We start from the raw sequence: 17,619 nt of genomic DNA on the forward strand, positions 1-17,619 counted from the left end.
CAGAGTTTTATGTTACAATGTTAGCAGCTAGTATAAACTTGAATGCTTTGTCATCATGTGGGTGCCTTTCATCACATCTTATTCAAATATTCTGGTATTCAGAGACAACTCTTTTTTTTTTTTAAGGGTTTATTTATTAATCTGAAAGCAGAGTTACAGAGAGAGAGAAGGAGAATTGGAGAGAGAGCTTCCATCTGCCGGTTAACTCCCCAACTGGCTGCGAAGGCCAGGGCTGAGGTGGATCAGAGCCAAAAGCTTCTTCCTTGTTTCCAGTGGGTACAGGGCCTAAGATTCTGGGCCATCTTCTGCTGCTTTCCCAGGCACATTAGCAGGGAGCTGGATCAGAAGTGGAACAGCTGGGATTCGAACCAGTGCCTGTGTGGGATGCTGGCACAGCAGCACCACAGTGGTAGCCCCCAAAGACACCTCTTATATCTGCCCTTGTCAGTAGCATTCAACAAGTTGTAGACAGAGACTTTTAGCTAGTTATTTTTTCTAAAACTTAAATGTTTAATAACCAGTTCTTAAGAGTTGTATAGTTGGTCCTGTAAGATGTTGGCATCTGAGGAAAATGATGTTGCGGATTTTGGTAAAATATGTTAATATTCAAACTGGATGCAATGCCATCATCCCCTAAAGGTGCCAGTTCAAGTCCTGGCTGCCCCATTTTCAATCTTCTCTGCTAATGGCCTGAGAAACCAGTGGAAGATGGCCCAAGTACTTGGGCCCCTGACACTCACTCAGGAGACCTGGATGAAGCTCCTGGCTCCTGGCTTTGGCCTGGCCTAGCCCTGGATGTTGTAGCCATCTGAGGAGTGAAGCAATACGTGGAAGATTCTCTCTCTCTCTTTCTCTCTGTTCCCACCTTCCCCCCGTAACTCTGCCTTTCAAATAAATAAATCATAAAATCTTTAAAAATATGTTAATATTCTATTCAGAACTACTGAAATACTTGCTTGAATAGTGTGACTGTGCTTTTTTGATTATTAGTGCAGTAGTAAGCAGCACTCAGGTGTTCTGGGAAGAGTTGGTATTCTGTAGTGCTGATGTGTTTTGAAATGAGAGGGAATTGGGACAGAGAATGAGCATAACACAGCAGAGTGCCCATTGGAAGCTTCTTGGCTTAAAATAAATATTTTGGGTATCAAGGATTCTTATGTATTTTTGCCCAGTAAATTCATCTGAGATTGTGTGGCTTAGGGCCTTCCTCTAATCTATCCCCTAAAACAGATTCCTGTGGAATGTGGAGATATTTTTCTTTTCTATATGTTATTAATTTGTTATTTTTTTTACAATATTTATAGACCAAGTGTTTCCTCTTATTTCTCTAGGGAGTTGGTGTCTCAGTTCATGGGCTTTTCCGAGTGGCTACTGAGAAGACTGTTTTTGCAATGCCAGAAACAGCAATAGGTAAAAACGAAATACCAGAAAATTTTCATAATTATGTTTAAAATTATCTTGTGATTCATTTCAGATTATGCCATTCTTGAAGGAATTATTGAAATGTTATGTGACATACAACAATGAAAGAACTGTAAAAAAGAAATTAAACAGGATATTGTTATTAGCTTATTAATTGTACCAGACTAACACATTGTTAATTTTAGATAAAAGATTAAGGGGAAATATTCTTGCATTTAGATTTATGATGGATTTTAATTTTGGCATATGATATGAGGCATAGATCAAAGGCATAGTATACTACTTTGCATATGGAAATTTAGCCATTTCAGCAGCAGTTATTGAAAAGGCTAATGTTGGCATAGCAGCTAAAGCCTCCACCTGCAGTGCTGGCATCCCATATGGGCACCTGGGTACTGGTTTGAGTCCCGGCTGCTCCAATTCTGATCCAGCTCTCTGCTATGGCTTGGGAAAGCAGTAGATGGCCCAAGTCCTTGGGCCCCTGCACTCGTGTGGGAGACCCGGAGGAAGCTCCAGGCTCCTGGCTTCAGATTGGTGCAGCTCCAGCTATTGCAGCCATCTGGGTAGTGAACCATTGGATGAAAGACTTTCTCTCTTCTCTCTCCTCTCTCTACCTCTCCCTCTCTGTAACTCTGCCTGTCAAATAAATAAATCTTTAAAAAAAAAAAAGGGGGGGGCAGTGCTGCGGCTCACGAGGCTAATCCTCCACCTGTGGTGCCGGCACCCCAGGTTCTAGTCCCGGTTGGGGTGCTGGATTCTGTCCCGGTTGCTCCTCTTCCAGTCCAGCTCTCTGCTGTGGCCTGGGAAGGCAGTGGAGGATGGCCCAAGTCCTTGGGCCCTGCACCCGCATGGGAGACCAGGAGAAAACACCTGGCTCCTGGCTTTGGATCGGCACGGCACGCCAGCTGCAGCACACCTGCAGTAGCGGCCATTTGGGGGATGAACCAATGGAGGGAAGACCTTTCTCTCTGTCTCTCTCACTGTCTAACTCTGCCTGTCAAGAAAGAAAAAAAGAGGAACTCTTTTACTCCTGATTTAAAAAAAAATTATATATGAGAATAAAAAGTGGTCCCTCAGTAGTCTGGTGTATCTTCACTATGCATAATACATACAACATATAAAAATGTGTTAATTAACTTTTTATTGGCAAGGGTTCCAGTTATGACCAGGCTATTGGTAGTGAAGTTTTGGAGGAGTAAAAAAATTACAGATTACATTGGGATTTTCCAGTTTTGGTGGGTGCCAAAACCCATGTTGTTCAGGGGTCATCTGTATATGTTGATCCTGGTACCAGCACCACACTTCTTTGGTTCTTGTTGTTGTTGGTGTTTTGTTTTTTTTTTTTTTTTTTTTTTTTTGACAGGCAGAGTGGACAGAGAGAGAGAGAGACACAGAGAGAAAGGTCTTCCTTTACCATTGGTTCACCCTCCAATGGCTGCTGCGGCCGGCGCACCGCGCTGATCTGAAGCCAGGAGCCAGATGCTTCTCCTGGTCCCCCATGCAGGTGCAGGGCGGGCCACAGCAGAGAGCTGGACTGGAAGAGGAGCAACCGGGACAGAATCCGGTGCCCTGACCGGGACTAGAACCCCGGGGTGCCGGCCCCACAGGTGGAGGATTAGCCTATTGAGCCGTGGCGTCGGCCTGGTTCTTGTTGTTTTATAATAAGCCATGAAGTCAGATAGTGATAAGTTTCCATCTTTGCTCCTTTTCTCCCTCAAGTTGTTTTGGTTGACTTGGTTCTTTTCTTTCTTAAAGGTGAATTTTATAGCGAGTTTGAAGATTTCAATAAAAACCCTCCTGGGATTTTGATTTTGATTGTTTAGAATCTAAATATAGGTGAATTTAAGGCATATTAACAATGTTGAATCTTCATGAGCAATATAGATTTCTCCATTTCACTTCTCAGGAAAATTTTGTGGTTTTCAGTGTATAGGTCTTCTTACACATATTTTTTCTGATTTATCTAAGTATTTCATACAGTTTGATTATAAGTGACTTTTTTTTGAAAAAGATTTATTTGAAATGCAGACTTAGTTGGAGGAGAGATCAATCCTCTGTTTGTTCATACCCCAAATAGCTGCAACAGCTGTGGCTGGGCCAGGCCATAGCCAGGAGCCAGGAGCTTCATCTCGATCTCCCAAGTAGTTGCAGAGGCACAAGGACTTGGGCCATCATCCATTGCTGTCCCAGGTGCAATTTCAGGGAGCTGGGGGAAATGAATGAGGCAGCAAAAGCTCAAACTAATGCCCATAATGGGATGCCAGTATTGCAGGCAATGGCATAACCCACTGCATCATGGCGCTGGCCCCACATTATAAATGACATTTAAAAACAATAGTTCTGATTATTACTGTGTGGAGACATTGTCACCAGTGTGGAGACATACCATTGACTCTTGTATTCCACAAACCTGGTAAACCCACTTATTGGTGTTGCTTTTTTTTCTAGATTTCATTAGATTTTCTAAGTAGATAATTATATAATTTACAAATAAGATCAGTTTAACATTTTCCTTTGTAATCTGCATTCTTTTGGTTTCTTTCTCTTGCCATATTACACTGGGTAGAACTTGTAAGACAAAGTTGAATAAAAGTAGTGAGAAGGGCCTGCACTGTGGCTTAGTCGGAAAAGCTGCAGCCTACAGTGCCAGCATCCCATATGGGAGCTGGTTCGAGTCGTGGCTGCTCCACTTCTGATTCAGCTCTCTGCTGTGGTCTGGAAAAGCAGTGGAAGATGGTCCAAGTCCTTGGGCCCCTGCACCCACATGGGAGACCTGGAATGAGCTCCTGGCTTTGGATTGGCCCAGCTCTGGCCATTGTGGCCCCCTGGGGAGTAAACTAGTAGATGGAGAACCTCTCTCTTTCTCTCTCTGCCTGTGCCTCTAACTCTGCCTTTCATATAAATAAATCTTAAAGGCAGAGTTCTTCCCGTCTTCTCAACCTTACATTGGGTCTTTCCCCAACAAGTATGATGTTAGGTAGAGGTATCCCATAGCTGCCCTTTATCAGGTGAGGATGTTTCCATTTATTTTTACATTGCTGCGGGTTTTTGTTTTTTTTTTTAATTAGGAATGCATTTTGGCTTGTCAAATGTGTTTTGCCTGCATCTATCATGGTGGTGATTGGTTTTTCTTTTTTAGTTAATGGTGAGTTCGTTTGGTTTTTCAACATTAAACCAGCCTTAAATTGCTAGGACAAATGTCACTCTGATATGATGTGTTGTCATTTTTATATGCTACTGAGTTTGATTTACTATAATTTAATTTGGAATTTTTGCACCTGTGTTAGTGAAGGATTTGGTCTGTGATTTTCTTGTAATGTCCTTGTTTTGGATATCAGGGTATTGCTGGTTTCATTTTCTGGAAAAGTTTGAGTGGAATCATGTTTTTCTATGAATGTTTAGTAGAATTCCTCAGTGAAGCTGTCTTAGTTCAAAGTTTCTTTATGGGAAAGCTTTAAATAAATTTGAACACTTTAAGAGTCAGAGAGATATTCAGGTTTTCTAATTCTTCTTGTACAACTTTGGTAGTTTTGGTCTTATGAGGAACTTGCCCAGTATATTAGCATAAATTTGTTCATAACAGTTTCTTATCTTTAACATCTGTTGAATGTACATTTGTCAATAAGCCTTTTTTTTTTTTTTTTTTTTGACAGGCAGAGTGGACAGTGAGAGAGAGACAGAGAGAAAGGTTTTCCTTTGCCATTGGTTCACCCTCCAATGGCCGCCTGATCCAATGGCAGGAGCCAGGTACTTATCCTGGTCTCCCATGGGGTGCAGGGCCCAAGTACTTGGGCCATCCTCCACTGCACTCCCGGGCCACAGCAGAGAGCTGGCCTGGAAGAGGGGCAACCGGGACAGAATCCGGCGCCCCGACCGGGACTAGAACCCAGTGTGCCGGCGCCGCAAGGCGGAGGATTAGCCTAGTGAGCCGCGGCGCTGGCTGATTTCATTTATCTTAAGATCAAATGTTTGTTTTCATTTACTTTCTATATTGTTGATTTCTGCTGTACTACTTTTTACTTCTCTCTGAGAAGATGTCCTTTCAGCTGAAATTTGATTAGAAAAGAACCAGCTATATTAAGATCTGCAAGCATAATCTTAAGGCATTGACAAAAGTTTTAATTCAAAGACATTGAAGGAACAATGATCTTTTCTTGTTTAGAGAACTAAATGGAGGCAATTATGTCTAAATCAAGGGCAAGAGAGATATAATATGCTCTTGAAAAGGTACACAGGGACCTCTGGTAAAATGTTTGGATTTAAACCTAAGTATAATGGGAAGCTGTGTGAGTTTAAAGCAGGGAGTCACATGATCTGGTTTACATTTTAATCATTTTAATACCATCGTTCTGGTTGCTTTGAGGATAATAGATTGTAGGGGTGCCAGAAGTATAATTGGTCTAAAGCTGCACTGTCTAAAACTGTAGCCACTAGCCATGTGTGGCTATTTAACTTTAAATATAACTTACTTAAATCTAAGTAAAATAAATTCTGTTCCTCTGTAGCATCTGTCACATTTCAAGTGCTTACTACTTACATATGGCTAGTGGCTGTCTTATTGGACACACAAATTAAAGAGCATTTTCATCATTACAGAAAGTTTTGTTGAGCAGCACAGGTCTACAGAGAGGAGATTTTGGCTTGGGGTAGCGTGAAGATAGAGTTGAATTGAGAGACTAGTTTTGAAGAATGTTTTTGGATAACCTGGCTAGGTAATAAAACAATCAGGAATAACTCTTAAGTATTTAGCTTGTGCTACTAGTTGGATGAGGCTGATTAATGTAGGAATAATGTAGTTAGAGGAATGTGAGTTGAGACTTGTGTTTTTGGCATGTGCTGTGTGAGATGTTTATTATCCACAAGTTATGTCTTGAATACAAATCTAAAAGTACGGTATTCAAGGGAAAACTCATAACTGGGTTTGGGTGTGTCTCAGTGTACTGAGACGGGGTTGTTTTAACAGCAGAAATTTGTTAAATTTCTGGAGGCTCAAAGTTCAGGATGAAGGTGTCTGCAAGTTTGGTTTCTCCTAAGGCCTCTCTCTCTGGCTTTTAGACAGCTGCCTTCTTGCTGTATTCTCACATGGCCTTTTGTCTGTGCACGCATCCATTGTGGTATCCCTTTCTCTTCCTTTAAAGACGCGATTTCTGTTAGATTATCAACTAATTTAACCCTACTTACCTTTTTTAAAGACCCTGTCTTCAAATACAGTCACATTGGTAGTTAGTGATGTGAGGGACATGACCCCCAGCTGTGCTTGTTCCATGTTCTTGTCTTCATGTGAGAAAACAATTCAAGAAGGGGATGTAGATAGAGGTGAGCAGGGAAGCACAATTTATTTAAAGGGATAGTATGCACTCAGGAGTGCAGACAACGTCACAAGTTTGCCTCCACCAAAATTTGGGCCATCATTTTATAGAGTAAGGGGGTGGTGCCCTAATTGAATACTCAAAGGAGGTATGGTTTGAGGCAGGACTGCAACACACATGGTGATCCCCAGGAAAGTGTCATATCTGATGTGTGCTAGGTATTGAGGCTCAAGTGCGTGATGGATGGGGAATGGGTGTGTTGAGCCTGCAGCCAAATTGGATCAGTATGGAAGGGGGTAGGGCTTGGCTGGTGCATGGGGGGCTGTGGCACAGATGCCGCAGGCAGTCTCAGTTCCTCATCACCCATTAGCTACCTGCTTACATCATCAGGACTTCAGCATGTGAATTTTGGATGGACATAATACAGTCCATTTCAGAGAGTAATGATCATATAGATGTCATTTAAAGCTTTGGGAGCTAAGGAAAATGTGTATTTAGCAAAGAAGAAGTGACCAGCATCAAGCCTAGGCACAACAACATTTAGAGGTCAACCAAAAGAAGTGGAATCAGCAAGGGAGACTGCAAAGAGGCAAGAGGGATGAAGAGAATGTGGTGCCTTCAAAGTCGGGTGTGTTTCAGGATGGAGGGTGTTTTCCCTTGCGAAGAATGCTGCTGAGGCTCTAGGGCCAGAAAGAGGAGGTCGGGCAACTGAAAGACCACAGTAGCTGGAGTGAAGTGAGTTTGTAGCTAAGAGATGGGATTGAAAAAATGATCAGAGACCTTTGAGGACTTTGATCAAGCTATTTACTTTCATCTGGAGAAATGGGCTGCCATGGAAGGATTTTAAGCAGTGGAACACAAGACTCTGATTGGGATTTATTTTTTTAAGAAGATTGTTGTAGCCCTTGTCTTTGGAGAACCCTGTGGAGGAGCAGGAATCAGTGGCATGCAGTTACTAATGAGGGATAAGGGGTGAACAAGACAAGGTGTCCAGACTGGAAGGTGATAGGAGTGGGGGAGGTCATATGTTCAACTTCAGTTTTGTCTGGTTTGAGGAACTAAGAGAGATTTCTGTTCACAGTAACATGGTTTATTCTTTATAGGAACTTTTTGTCAAGTAGAATCAGGAAGAATTTGAGTGCTCGTGTTTTTACCTCAATTTCATTAAATGAAGCAACCTTAAATGAGATACATGAATCATAAAACTGGAAAGTCATACATCCCTATGCTTTCTGTCACTGTGGCAGCCCAGATTGAATTGGGGAGTACATTTATAGAAAAAGAGAGAGGGAAAAAGTTGTAATTAAGGAACTCTTAAACACCAAAACCATATTATAGTAGCACATGTTTTCATTTAAAAAATTTTTTTTATTTATTTATTTGAGAGGCAGAGTTACAGAGAGGGAGAGATAGAGAAAGGTTTTACATCAGCTGGTTCACTCCCCAAACAGCTGCAGCCGATCCAAAGCCAGGAACAAGGAGATGCCTCTGGGTCTCCCACATGGGGGCAGGGGTCCAAGCACTTGGGCCATCTTCTACTGCTTTTCCAGGCCATCAGCAGGGAGCTGGATCAGAAGTGGAGCAGCAGGGACATAAACCTGTGCCTATATGGGATGCTGGTGCCGCATGCAGGGGCTTAACCTACTACACCACATCATTGGCCCATGGCAATTATTTTTCTATAAACTACTTTCAGTTGTTGCTAGTAGAGAAGGAATTTTAAAAATACTGATGGTTAAGAAAAGAGTAAATGCAAGTGATTTTGTTAGGTATTAACTTGTTCATTTTAGGACTAAGGGTTATGCATCAATTTTTAAATATCTAGAGTATTAGATAATTGACTAAGCTTGGGAAATGATTTAAACATGAATCATGAATTTTCTCAGTGTGATAGCCCTTAGATTATGTATGTTTTTTCCTATGCGTATTTGTAAAGAAAATAGTTTTTCAATTTTACGAATTTTAGAGATTGTTAAAAAATAAATTAGTGATAAGAAAATTTAGATAGCCTTATTGAATTCTTCTGATATGCCAAAGATTGTGTCATCAAATATTTTATTGAATTGTATAGAAATAAGTTAATATTTTGATCACCCAGATTGGCACAATTTTTGCAAATCTTTTGTGATATTGATTGCAATGCATAGTACTTGATTATAACATTTGTAGTATAGATTCTAACTCCAAAGAGAAATTCCTGTATTATCTAAAGTAAAGAAGCTATATTCATCTTCCATTTGAGCATTGTTATCTCTTATTTATTACATTTCATTATAGGACTATTCCCTGATGTGGGTGGAGGTTATTTCTTGCCAAGACTTCAAGGAAAACTTGGATACTTCCTTGCTTTAACAGGATTCAGACTAAAAGGAAGAGACGTTTACAGAGCAGGAATTGCTACACATTTTGTAGATTCTGCAAAGGTAATTATTTTGATGTTTGTACTTTGTGTTGTTGGAACAAAAACACAAATTATGATATGGGGTGAGGGGTTAGATGGAGAGATAAGTGGGGATATATTAGAGTTTGTGTTGACTGCAATAACCACTATGCATGTGGCAATTTTACTTAAAATTAATTAAAAATAAAATATATAACCCAGATTGTTCTAATACCACACACAAGTGCTCGATAGCCAGAGGGAAACAAAGATGAATGACCCATTTCTCCTTAATTCTTCCACATTCATTTATTCTGCATAAGGCAACATTTGCTGTGGGGGTAATGTATGTGCATTCAACTTCAGTTACATTTTTTATTGTTATTCATCTGAAGACAGAGCATCATAATTTTAAGACAAAGGTTCTAAAAATGAGTATGAGTTTTTTTTAAAAATATTTTTATATTTTTGTGGAATTCCAATCTGTTTTCCTTTTTTTTCCTCTTTAGTTGAGAACATTAGAGGAAGATTTGTTAGCCTTGAAATCTCCTTCAAAAGAAAATATTGCAAATGTCTTAGAAACCTATCATACAGAGGTAATATTGTCCCTGTTCCAACATCAATATTTTAATTAATGGGGAAAGAGAAGTGATTGAAAAGTTAAATGTTGGTGAATAATATAGTTTGTGGATGTAGATAAATGCACTGAGTATTTATTCACTTTAAAGCTTGGAGGGCAGGCCAGTGCTTCCCATTTGTTAGGAAATGGCTTCTCTACTGCCAGCCACACAGCTGGTGGACTTCAGTGCATGGCCTTATGATCAGCCCTTGCAAAAGGCTTTTTACAACACAGTAAAACATTGCTGTAAATAAGGTTCGATGTTGAGACTATTTGTGGAACTGCTAAAATAGAACTCTGGTTTCTAGCTTTTTTTTTTTTTTTTAAGATTTTATTTTATTTGAAAGGTTATGGAGGGTGAGAGGAGAGACAGAAAGAGAGAACTTCCATCTGCTGGTTCACTCACCAAATGGCCACACCAGCCATGATTGGGCTAGGCCGAAGTCAGGAAGGAGGTTCACCTGGGTCTCCCACATGGGTGCAGGGCTCCAAGGACTTGGGCTATCTTCCGCTGCTTTCTCAGGCACGTTAGCAGGGAGCTGGACCAGAAGAGGAGCAGCTGGAACTTGAACCAGCAGCCATATAGGATGCCAGCACTGTAAATGGCAACTTAATACACTACACCACAGCACTGGCCCCAAAAAGAAAACGCTTGTAGATACTGACATTCATGAACCCCTTAATGACACATCCAAGTGTTTGTCTGATCATCTTATTCATAGAGTTGACAGTGCTATAATTACAACTGATATTAACACATAGTGTGTCCTAATTTTAGTGCTTCACACAGAAAAATAAGTTGTTCCCAGGCAAAAAAAAAAAAAAAAAAAAAAAAACAAAGGCAGGCACCAGAAGAAAAGCAGATAAGGCATAGAGAAGAAGGAGACAAAACACACACATACACACACACACACAAAAGAAAACAACAACCTATAATTGTTCTTTTCTCCAGATTAGAGGAAAATATTTTATCTATGAAACCACAACAGATGTTATAAAGAGAAAAATTTGAAAATTAAGAATATGTTAGCAAATATGAAAAAAGTAAAATTGATGGTTGAGGAAAACTCTAAGAGAAAGAAAAGGATAATGAGATGGAAAACAGAGAGAATGGAAAATTAGAGGTAGTATTCCAGGAGGACCAGTGTCAAATTATTAGCAATTCATAATGAGAAGATAGAGGGAAAGAAATACTTAGAGAAATAGCAGAGTTACCAAGGACTGAAGAACACAAGTGCAGATTGTACTTCATGCAGTGACTGGGAATACAGAGCATAGAATATTTCATACTTTTTTTTTAAAGATTTATTTGTTTATTTGAATGTCAGAGTTAGAGAAAGAGAGAGAGACAGACAGACAGACAGAAGTCTTCCATCTGCTCCTTCACTCCCCAGATGGCCATAATTGTCAGGAGGAAACCAGGAGCCAGGAGCTTCATCTGGGCCTCCCACATGGGTGGCAGGGGCCCAAACACATGGGCCATCTTTTTCTGCTTTTTCAGGCCATTAGCAGAGAGCTGGATCAGAAATGCAGCAGCTAAGACACAAACCAGTGCCCTGTGGGATGCTTGCATTGCAGGCTGCGATTTTACTTGCTATGCCACAAAGCTGGCCCCTCATCTGTTTTGTTGTGTTTTTGTTTTTAAAGATTTATTTTATTTATTTGAAAGTCAGAGTTACACCAGAGGGGAGAGATTGACCTTTCATCTACTGGTTCACTCCCTAAATGGCCACAATTGCCAGGGCTGGGCCAGCCCAAAGCCAGGAATCTGGAACTCACTCCATCCAAGTGTCCCACATGGGTGGTGAGGACCCAAGCACTTGGGACATCTGCTGCTGCTTTCCCAAGCACATTAGCAGTGAGGTTAATTGGAAGTGGGGCAGCCGGGACTTCAACTGGTACCTGGATACATGAGATGCCAGCATCCTAGGCAGCAGCTTAACTTGTCACAAGGCCAGTCCCCCCTCATCTGTATTTTGGGATCACTTGACAGTCTTTCATGTTGTCAAGTTGAGAAAATTTGGGGTGGATTATGGTATGTAGGAGTTGAAGGGCTTTACTAAAGAGTTATGTTAAATGTGTAATTAGTAATCTAGGGAAATTGTCTTGGATTATTCTGTTATTCAATATTTCTCTGTGCTCTCCATGAATATGTTGACTCCATTTTGAACAAATTGATTTGAAACCAAGGCAGATTGATTAGTTAAAAAAAAATGAGAATACAGCTCTGAGTCTAGAGTGATCTGTTTAATGGTAACAATGTGAAATATCCTAAAGAAAAGTGAAAATCTTGTACTTGTAGTCTGAAGTACTAAGTTAATAGTACTGGGTGAGACAAATGTAGCCAACAGAGCACAGGTTTAAAAAAACAAAACAAAACAACAAAAAGCAGTTTTAATTGATTGGAACTCAGTATAAATCAGCCACATAACAGACCTACCTTGACAGTAATCCAGAGTTAATCCTGTTAGTAAAAGTATTATAGGGGCTGGTGCTGTGGCATAATGGGAAAAGCTGCAGCCTGAAGTGCCTACATCACATATGGGCACTGGTTCGAGTTCCGGCTGCTCTACTTCCAATCCAGTTCTCTGCTGTGGCCTGGAAAAGCAGTAGAAGGTGGCTCAAGTCCTTGGGCCCCTGCACCCACACGAGAGACCCGGATCAGCTCAGCTCTGGCTGCTGTGGCCATCTGGGGAGTTAACCAGTGGATGGAAGACCTCTCTCTCTCTTTCTCTGTTTCTGCATTCAAATAAATAAATCTTTAAAAATATTATATACAAAATAAACAAACACATGTGAAGCCCTGTTGTATTTTCCTATGATCCAGCCATACCTGCTGCTAAAGTATGTGCTACAGACTTTAGGAATGACTTTAGAGTTTGGTGCTGAGGCACAGGGGGTTAAACTGCACTTGCCACACTGGCATCCTATATTGGAGCACCACTTTGAGTCCTGGTTCCTCTGCTGCTGATCCAGCTCCCTGCTAATGTGCTTGGGAAGCAATACTTGGACCTTTGCCATTCACATGGGAGACCTGGATGGAGTTCAAGGCTCCTGGCTTCAGCCTGAACAGTCCTAGCTGTTTGTGGCCATTTTGGGAGTGAACGAACGGATGGAAAATCTTTTTCCCTTTGTCTCTCTGTCACTCTGCTTACAAACAAACAAAATAACCCTGATAAACTAAAACTTGTCCATGTGAAGGACGTGGATTGAGGGGACACAAAACTGTGCCGTGTGAAATAATTTAAGTGAAAGAGAGATGGACTGTAAGATTTTGTGAAAGAGAGCAGATTTTTGTCCACAACTGAAGCAATAAAAATCAGGCACTTGTGAGCTCCTTCTTGAGGTGCTGTTTTCTGTCTCTTGGGGTCAGAGCTACAAGGATTCCAGGGATTTAGTTGAGAATTTTTAGATGGAAATTTGGGCAGAATCAAATCTTAGATCCCTTACAATCCCTAGATTTGTAGATACATTTTAGTAATAATGTATCATATGTAATGAAATAAAAGTAAAAGGACATTTTTACCTTTGACATGTCTGAGAGCAAGTCTAGAGTACTACATACTGAATTTGAGCATATGGTTGTATTTATGAGACTGTGAGATGTAATTTGGCCAAAAATGATGATCTGTCATGAAGTATGTAATTAAGTATGATGAAATTTTTTAAGAATTTAAAAAAGATCTCAGGTACTTCAAATTGAATAAAAGATTTTTCTTTTTAAACAGTCGAAGACTGATCAAGACAAGCCGTTTATACTTGAGGAACACATGGACAAAATAAACAGGTATTAAAAAGAGATCTCAATTATATCCATTACTTTGAAAAGACTTTATGAAATTGAATTTGCTAACATTATAATTACATTGTGTTTGAAATGTATCAAATCCTGAGATCAGATAGCATAGTGTTTCTATTTTCCCTTACCTTAAAGTAGCTCCTTGCCTACTCTTTCAAAAAGAAATAAATTCAATGTATTTAAGTAATCTACCATGTTAATTCATTTAAGTGCAAAAAATCTTTGTCTTGTTTTCTTTGTTTTTGGTGAGGAAGAAAGGTTAGAAAATAGTAATTGAATTAACTTACTTTTTTATCTTTGTAAGGTCATTGTGTCTGAAATTGTTATCAAGCCAATCAGCAAAAGGTTTTGGGAAGTGACTTGATAAACTGACAGCCTTCTTAAAGAAATAAGAGGAGAAAAACTATTGGAAAATAATCATCTCTACATTTTAAAAGCATCCATTTTTCACAGTTGAGACATTTATTTGTGTATAAGTATAACAGATGAAACAAAGCAGAAATGGAAAATTTTGGTTTTATTTTGCATTAGTGAGGGTAGTCTATAAACAGTTAGCCAGGATAGTAATATTCAAGTTCTTCATCCTGTAAAACAGGTTGGCAAGGTCTTTGTTTTGAAATGGGGAGGAGGGAAGCCTATGCTCAAATATGTGTGTGTCTTAGAGGCAGTTATTTGCATGTTGGCGACATCATGTGTTTCCTTTGTTATAGGTGGTTTTCAGCCAGTACTGTGGAACAGATTACTGAAAATCTGCGGCAAGATGGCTCACCTTTTGCCTTAGAGCAGTTGAAGGTAATATACTGAACCTGAGTGTGGTGTAGTATTACAACAGAGAAACTTCTCTGAGGGGTATCAGTGCTTCCTGGTAGTGACATATCCCACCGTATGTTAGAAAGGAGTTCCACTAAACCTTGACCTAAACGCAAGTTTCCTATCTACTTGCTGGATGTCAAGGGCAAAATCAAATTGGTTGTGTTACTCAGCTTTTCATTACTATGACTATAAAATATCTGAGAGTAGCTACTAGGAAGGAAAATTTATTTTGGCTCACAGTTTTGGGGATTCACAAGTCTGAGATTTGACAACCCTATGAATCTTGAGTATGATGAGCCTGGAGGCTGGATGTGGAAGAGCATGTGGGGAGGAACGGTCACATAGCAGAAGCCAGGAAGCAGAGGCAGGGATTGTGCTTGTTCCCCAAGTGCATTTATCTCTTGTAAAAAAGCCTTTGTGAGACTGTTATGTCAGCATCCCAGTCTAATCACCTCCCAAAGGTTCCACCCTGAGACACCACAATTGGATCAAGGCTTCACCCTATCAGCACCATCAATCGATGACTTTGGGACTTTACATCTGCATGAGTTGGGTGAGCCAAATCCTGTTCACTCCATAGCACTGGTTTTCTGTCCTTTGACAGAGAAGGTCTTTCGTAAGCACACTCATTTCTTTTTTTTTTTTTTTAATCTTTTATTTAATGAATATAAATTTCCAAAGTGCGGCTTATGGATTACAATGGCTTCCCCCCCATAACGTCCCTCCCACCCGCAACCCTCCCCTTTCCCACTCCCTCTCCCCTTCCATTCACATCAAGATTCATTTTCGATTATCTTAATATACAGAAGATCACCTTAGTATACATTGAGTAAGAATTTCAACAGTTTGCTCCCACACAGAAACATAAAGTGAAAAATAATAGATGATATTTTTTAAATGATGATGAAATCAGATCAGACCTATTGTCATGTTTAATCCCAGTGAGAGTCAAGTTGGGAGTTGATAATTTCTTTCTTTCTTTCTTTCTTTTTTTTTTTTTTTTTTTTTTTACAAAGGATCAGTTTAGTATGCATTAAGTAAAGATTTCAACAGTTTGCACCCCCATAGAAACACAAAGTGAAATATATTGTTTGAGTACTCGTTATAGCATTAAATCTCAATGCACAGCACATTAAGGACAGAGATCCTACATGAGGAGTAAGTGCACAGTGACTCCTGTTGTTGACTTTACCAATTGACACTCCTGTCTATGGCATCAGTAATCTCCCTATGCTCCAGTCATGAGTTTCCAAGGCTATGGAAGCCCTCTGAGTTCTCCGATTCTTATCTTGTTTAGACAAGGTCATAGTCAAAGTGGAGGTTCTCTCCTCCCTTCAGAGAAAGGTACCTCCTTCTTTGAAGACCTGTTCTTTCCACTGGGATCTCACTCGCAGAGATCTTTTGCCAGAGTGTCTTGGCTTTCCATGCCTGAAATACTCTCATGGGCTTTTCAGCTAGATCTGAATGCCTTTAGGGCTGATTCTGAGGCCAGAGTGCTCTTTAGGACATCTGCCATTCTATGAGTCTGCTGAGTATCTCACTTCCCATGTTGGATCACTCTCCCCTTTATTTATTCTATCGTTAGTGTTAGCAGGTACTACTTTTATTTAATGAATATAAATTTCCAAAGTACAGCTTATGGATTACAATGGCTTCACCCCATAACGTCCCTCCCACCCGCAACCCTCCCCTTTCCCACTCCCTCTCCCCTTCCATTGACGTCAAGATTCATTTTTGATTCTCTTTATATACAGAAGATCAGTTTAGCATACATTAAGTAAAGATTTCAACAGTTTGCTCCCACACAGAAACAGAAAGTGAAAAATACTGTTTGAGTACTAGTTATAGCATTAAATCTCAATGTACAGCACACTAAGGACAGAGATCCTACATGAGGAGTAAGTGCACAGTGACTCCTGTTGTTGACTTAACAAATTGACACTCTTGTTTATGGCATCAGTAATCACCCTAGGCTCTTGTCATGAGCTGCCAAGGCTATGGAAGCCCCCTGAGTTCACTGACTCTGATCATATTTAGACAAGGCCATGGTCAAAGTGGAAGTTCTCTCCTCCCTTCAGAGAAAGGTACCTCCTTCTTTGATGACCCGTTCTTTCCACTGGGATCTCACTCGCAGAGATCTTTCATTTAGGTTTTTTTTTTTCCCCTAGAGTGTCTTGGCTTTCCATACCTGAAATACTCTCATGGGCATTTCAGCCGGATCCCCATGCCTTAAGGGCTGATTCTGAGGCCAGAGTGTTGTTTAGGACATCTGCCATTCTATGGGTCTGCTGTGTATCTCACTTCCCATGTTGGATCATTCTCTCCCTTTTTGATTCTATCAGCTAGTATTTGCAGACACTATTCTTGTTTATGTGATCCCTTTGGTTCTTAGTCCTATCATTACGATCAATTGTGAACAGAAATTGATCACTGGGACTAGTGAGATGGCATTGGTACATGCCACCTTGATGGGATTGAATTGTAATCCCCTGGTATGTTTCTAACTCTACCGTTTGAGGTAAGTCAGATTGAACATGTCCCGAATTGCACATCTCTTCCCTCTTTTATTCCCACTCCACAAGATCAAAACAAACAACCCACTTAACAGATGGGCCAAGGACCTCAATAGATATTTTTCAAAAGAGGAAATCCAAATGGCCAACAGACACATGAAAAAATGTTCAAGATCACTAGCAATCAGGGAAATGCAAATCAAAACCACAATGAGGTTCCACCTCACCCCAGTTAGAATGGCTCACATTCAGAAATCTACCAACAATAGATGCTGGAGAGGATGTGGGGAAAAAGGGACACTAACCCACTGTTGGTGGGAATGCAAACTGGTTAAGCCACTCTGGAAGTCAGTCTGGAGATTCCTCAGAAACCTGAATATAACCCTACCATTCAACTCAGCCATCCCACTCCTTGGAATTTACCCAAAGGAAATTAAATTGGCAAACAAAAAAGCTGTCTGCACATTAATGTTTATTGCAGCTCAATTCACAATAGCTAAGATGTGGAACCAACCCAAATGCCCATCAACAGTAGACTGGATAAAGAAATTATGGGACATGTACTCTATAGAATACTATACAGCAGTCAAAAACAACGAAACCCGGTCATTTGCAACAAGATGGAGGAATTTGGAAAACATCATGCTGAGTGAATTAAGCCAGTCCCAAAGGGACAAATATCATATGTTCTCCCTGATTGGCGACAACTAACTGAGCACCAAAGGGGAAACTTGTTGAAGTGAAATGGACACTATGAGAAACAG

The 17,619-nt window shown here is 40.3% G+C and overlaps 1 protein-coding gene and 1 pseudogene across 4 annotated transcripts in view; both read left to right on the forward strand.

Moving 5' to 3' along the window:
- HIBCH (3-hydroxyisobutyryl-CoA hydrolase) overlaps window positions 1–17,619 on the forward strand; it is a 104,626-nt gene that overhangs the window by 52,452 nt on the left and 34,555 nt on the right. For all 4 annotated transcript variants that reach the window (XM_002712340.6, XM_089330189.1, XM_089330190.1 and 1 more), the window contains 5 exons: window positions 1,332–1,410; window positions 9,009–9,154; window positions 9,621–9,707; window positions 13,459–13,517; window positions 14,240–14,321. In XM_002712340.6, the coding sequence (XP_002712386.2) occupies window positions 1,332–1,410; window positions 9,009–9,154; window positions 9,621–9,707; window positions 13,459–13,517; window positions 14,240–14,321 (453 nt within the window). The remainder of the gene's footprint in view (window positions 1–1,331; window positions 1,411–9,008; window positions 9,155–9,620; window positions 9,708–13,458; window positions 13,518–14,239; window positions 14,322–17,619) is intronic.
- LOC127491909 (small nucleolar RNA SNORA31) lies at window positions 7,886–8,004 on the forward strand (annotated as a pseudogene).

This window comes from Oryctolagus cuniculus, chromosome 3 (assembly GCF_051225735.1).
Source record: "Oryctolagus cuniculus isolate XC-2025 breed Fujian yellow rabbit chromosome 3, ASM5122573v1, whole genome shotgun sequence".
Taxonomy (NCBI): Eukaryota; Metazoa; Chordata; class Mammalia; order Lagomorpha; family Leporidae; genus Oryctolagus; species Oryctolagus cuniculus.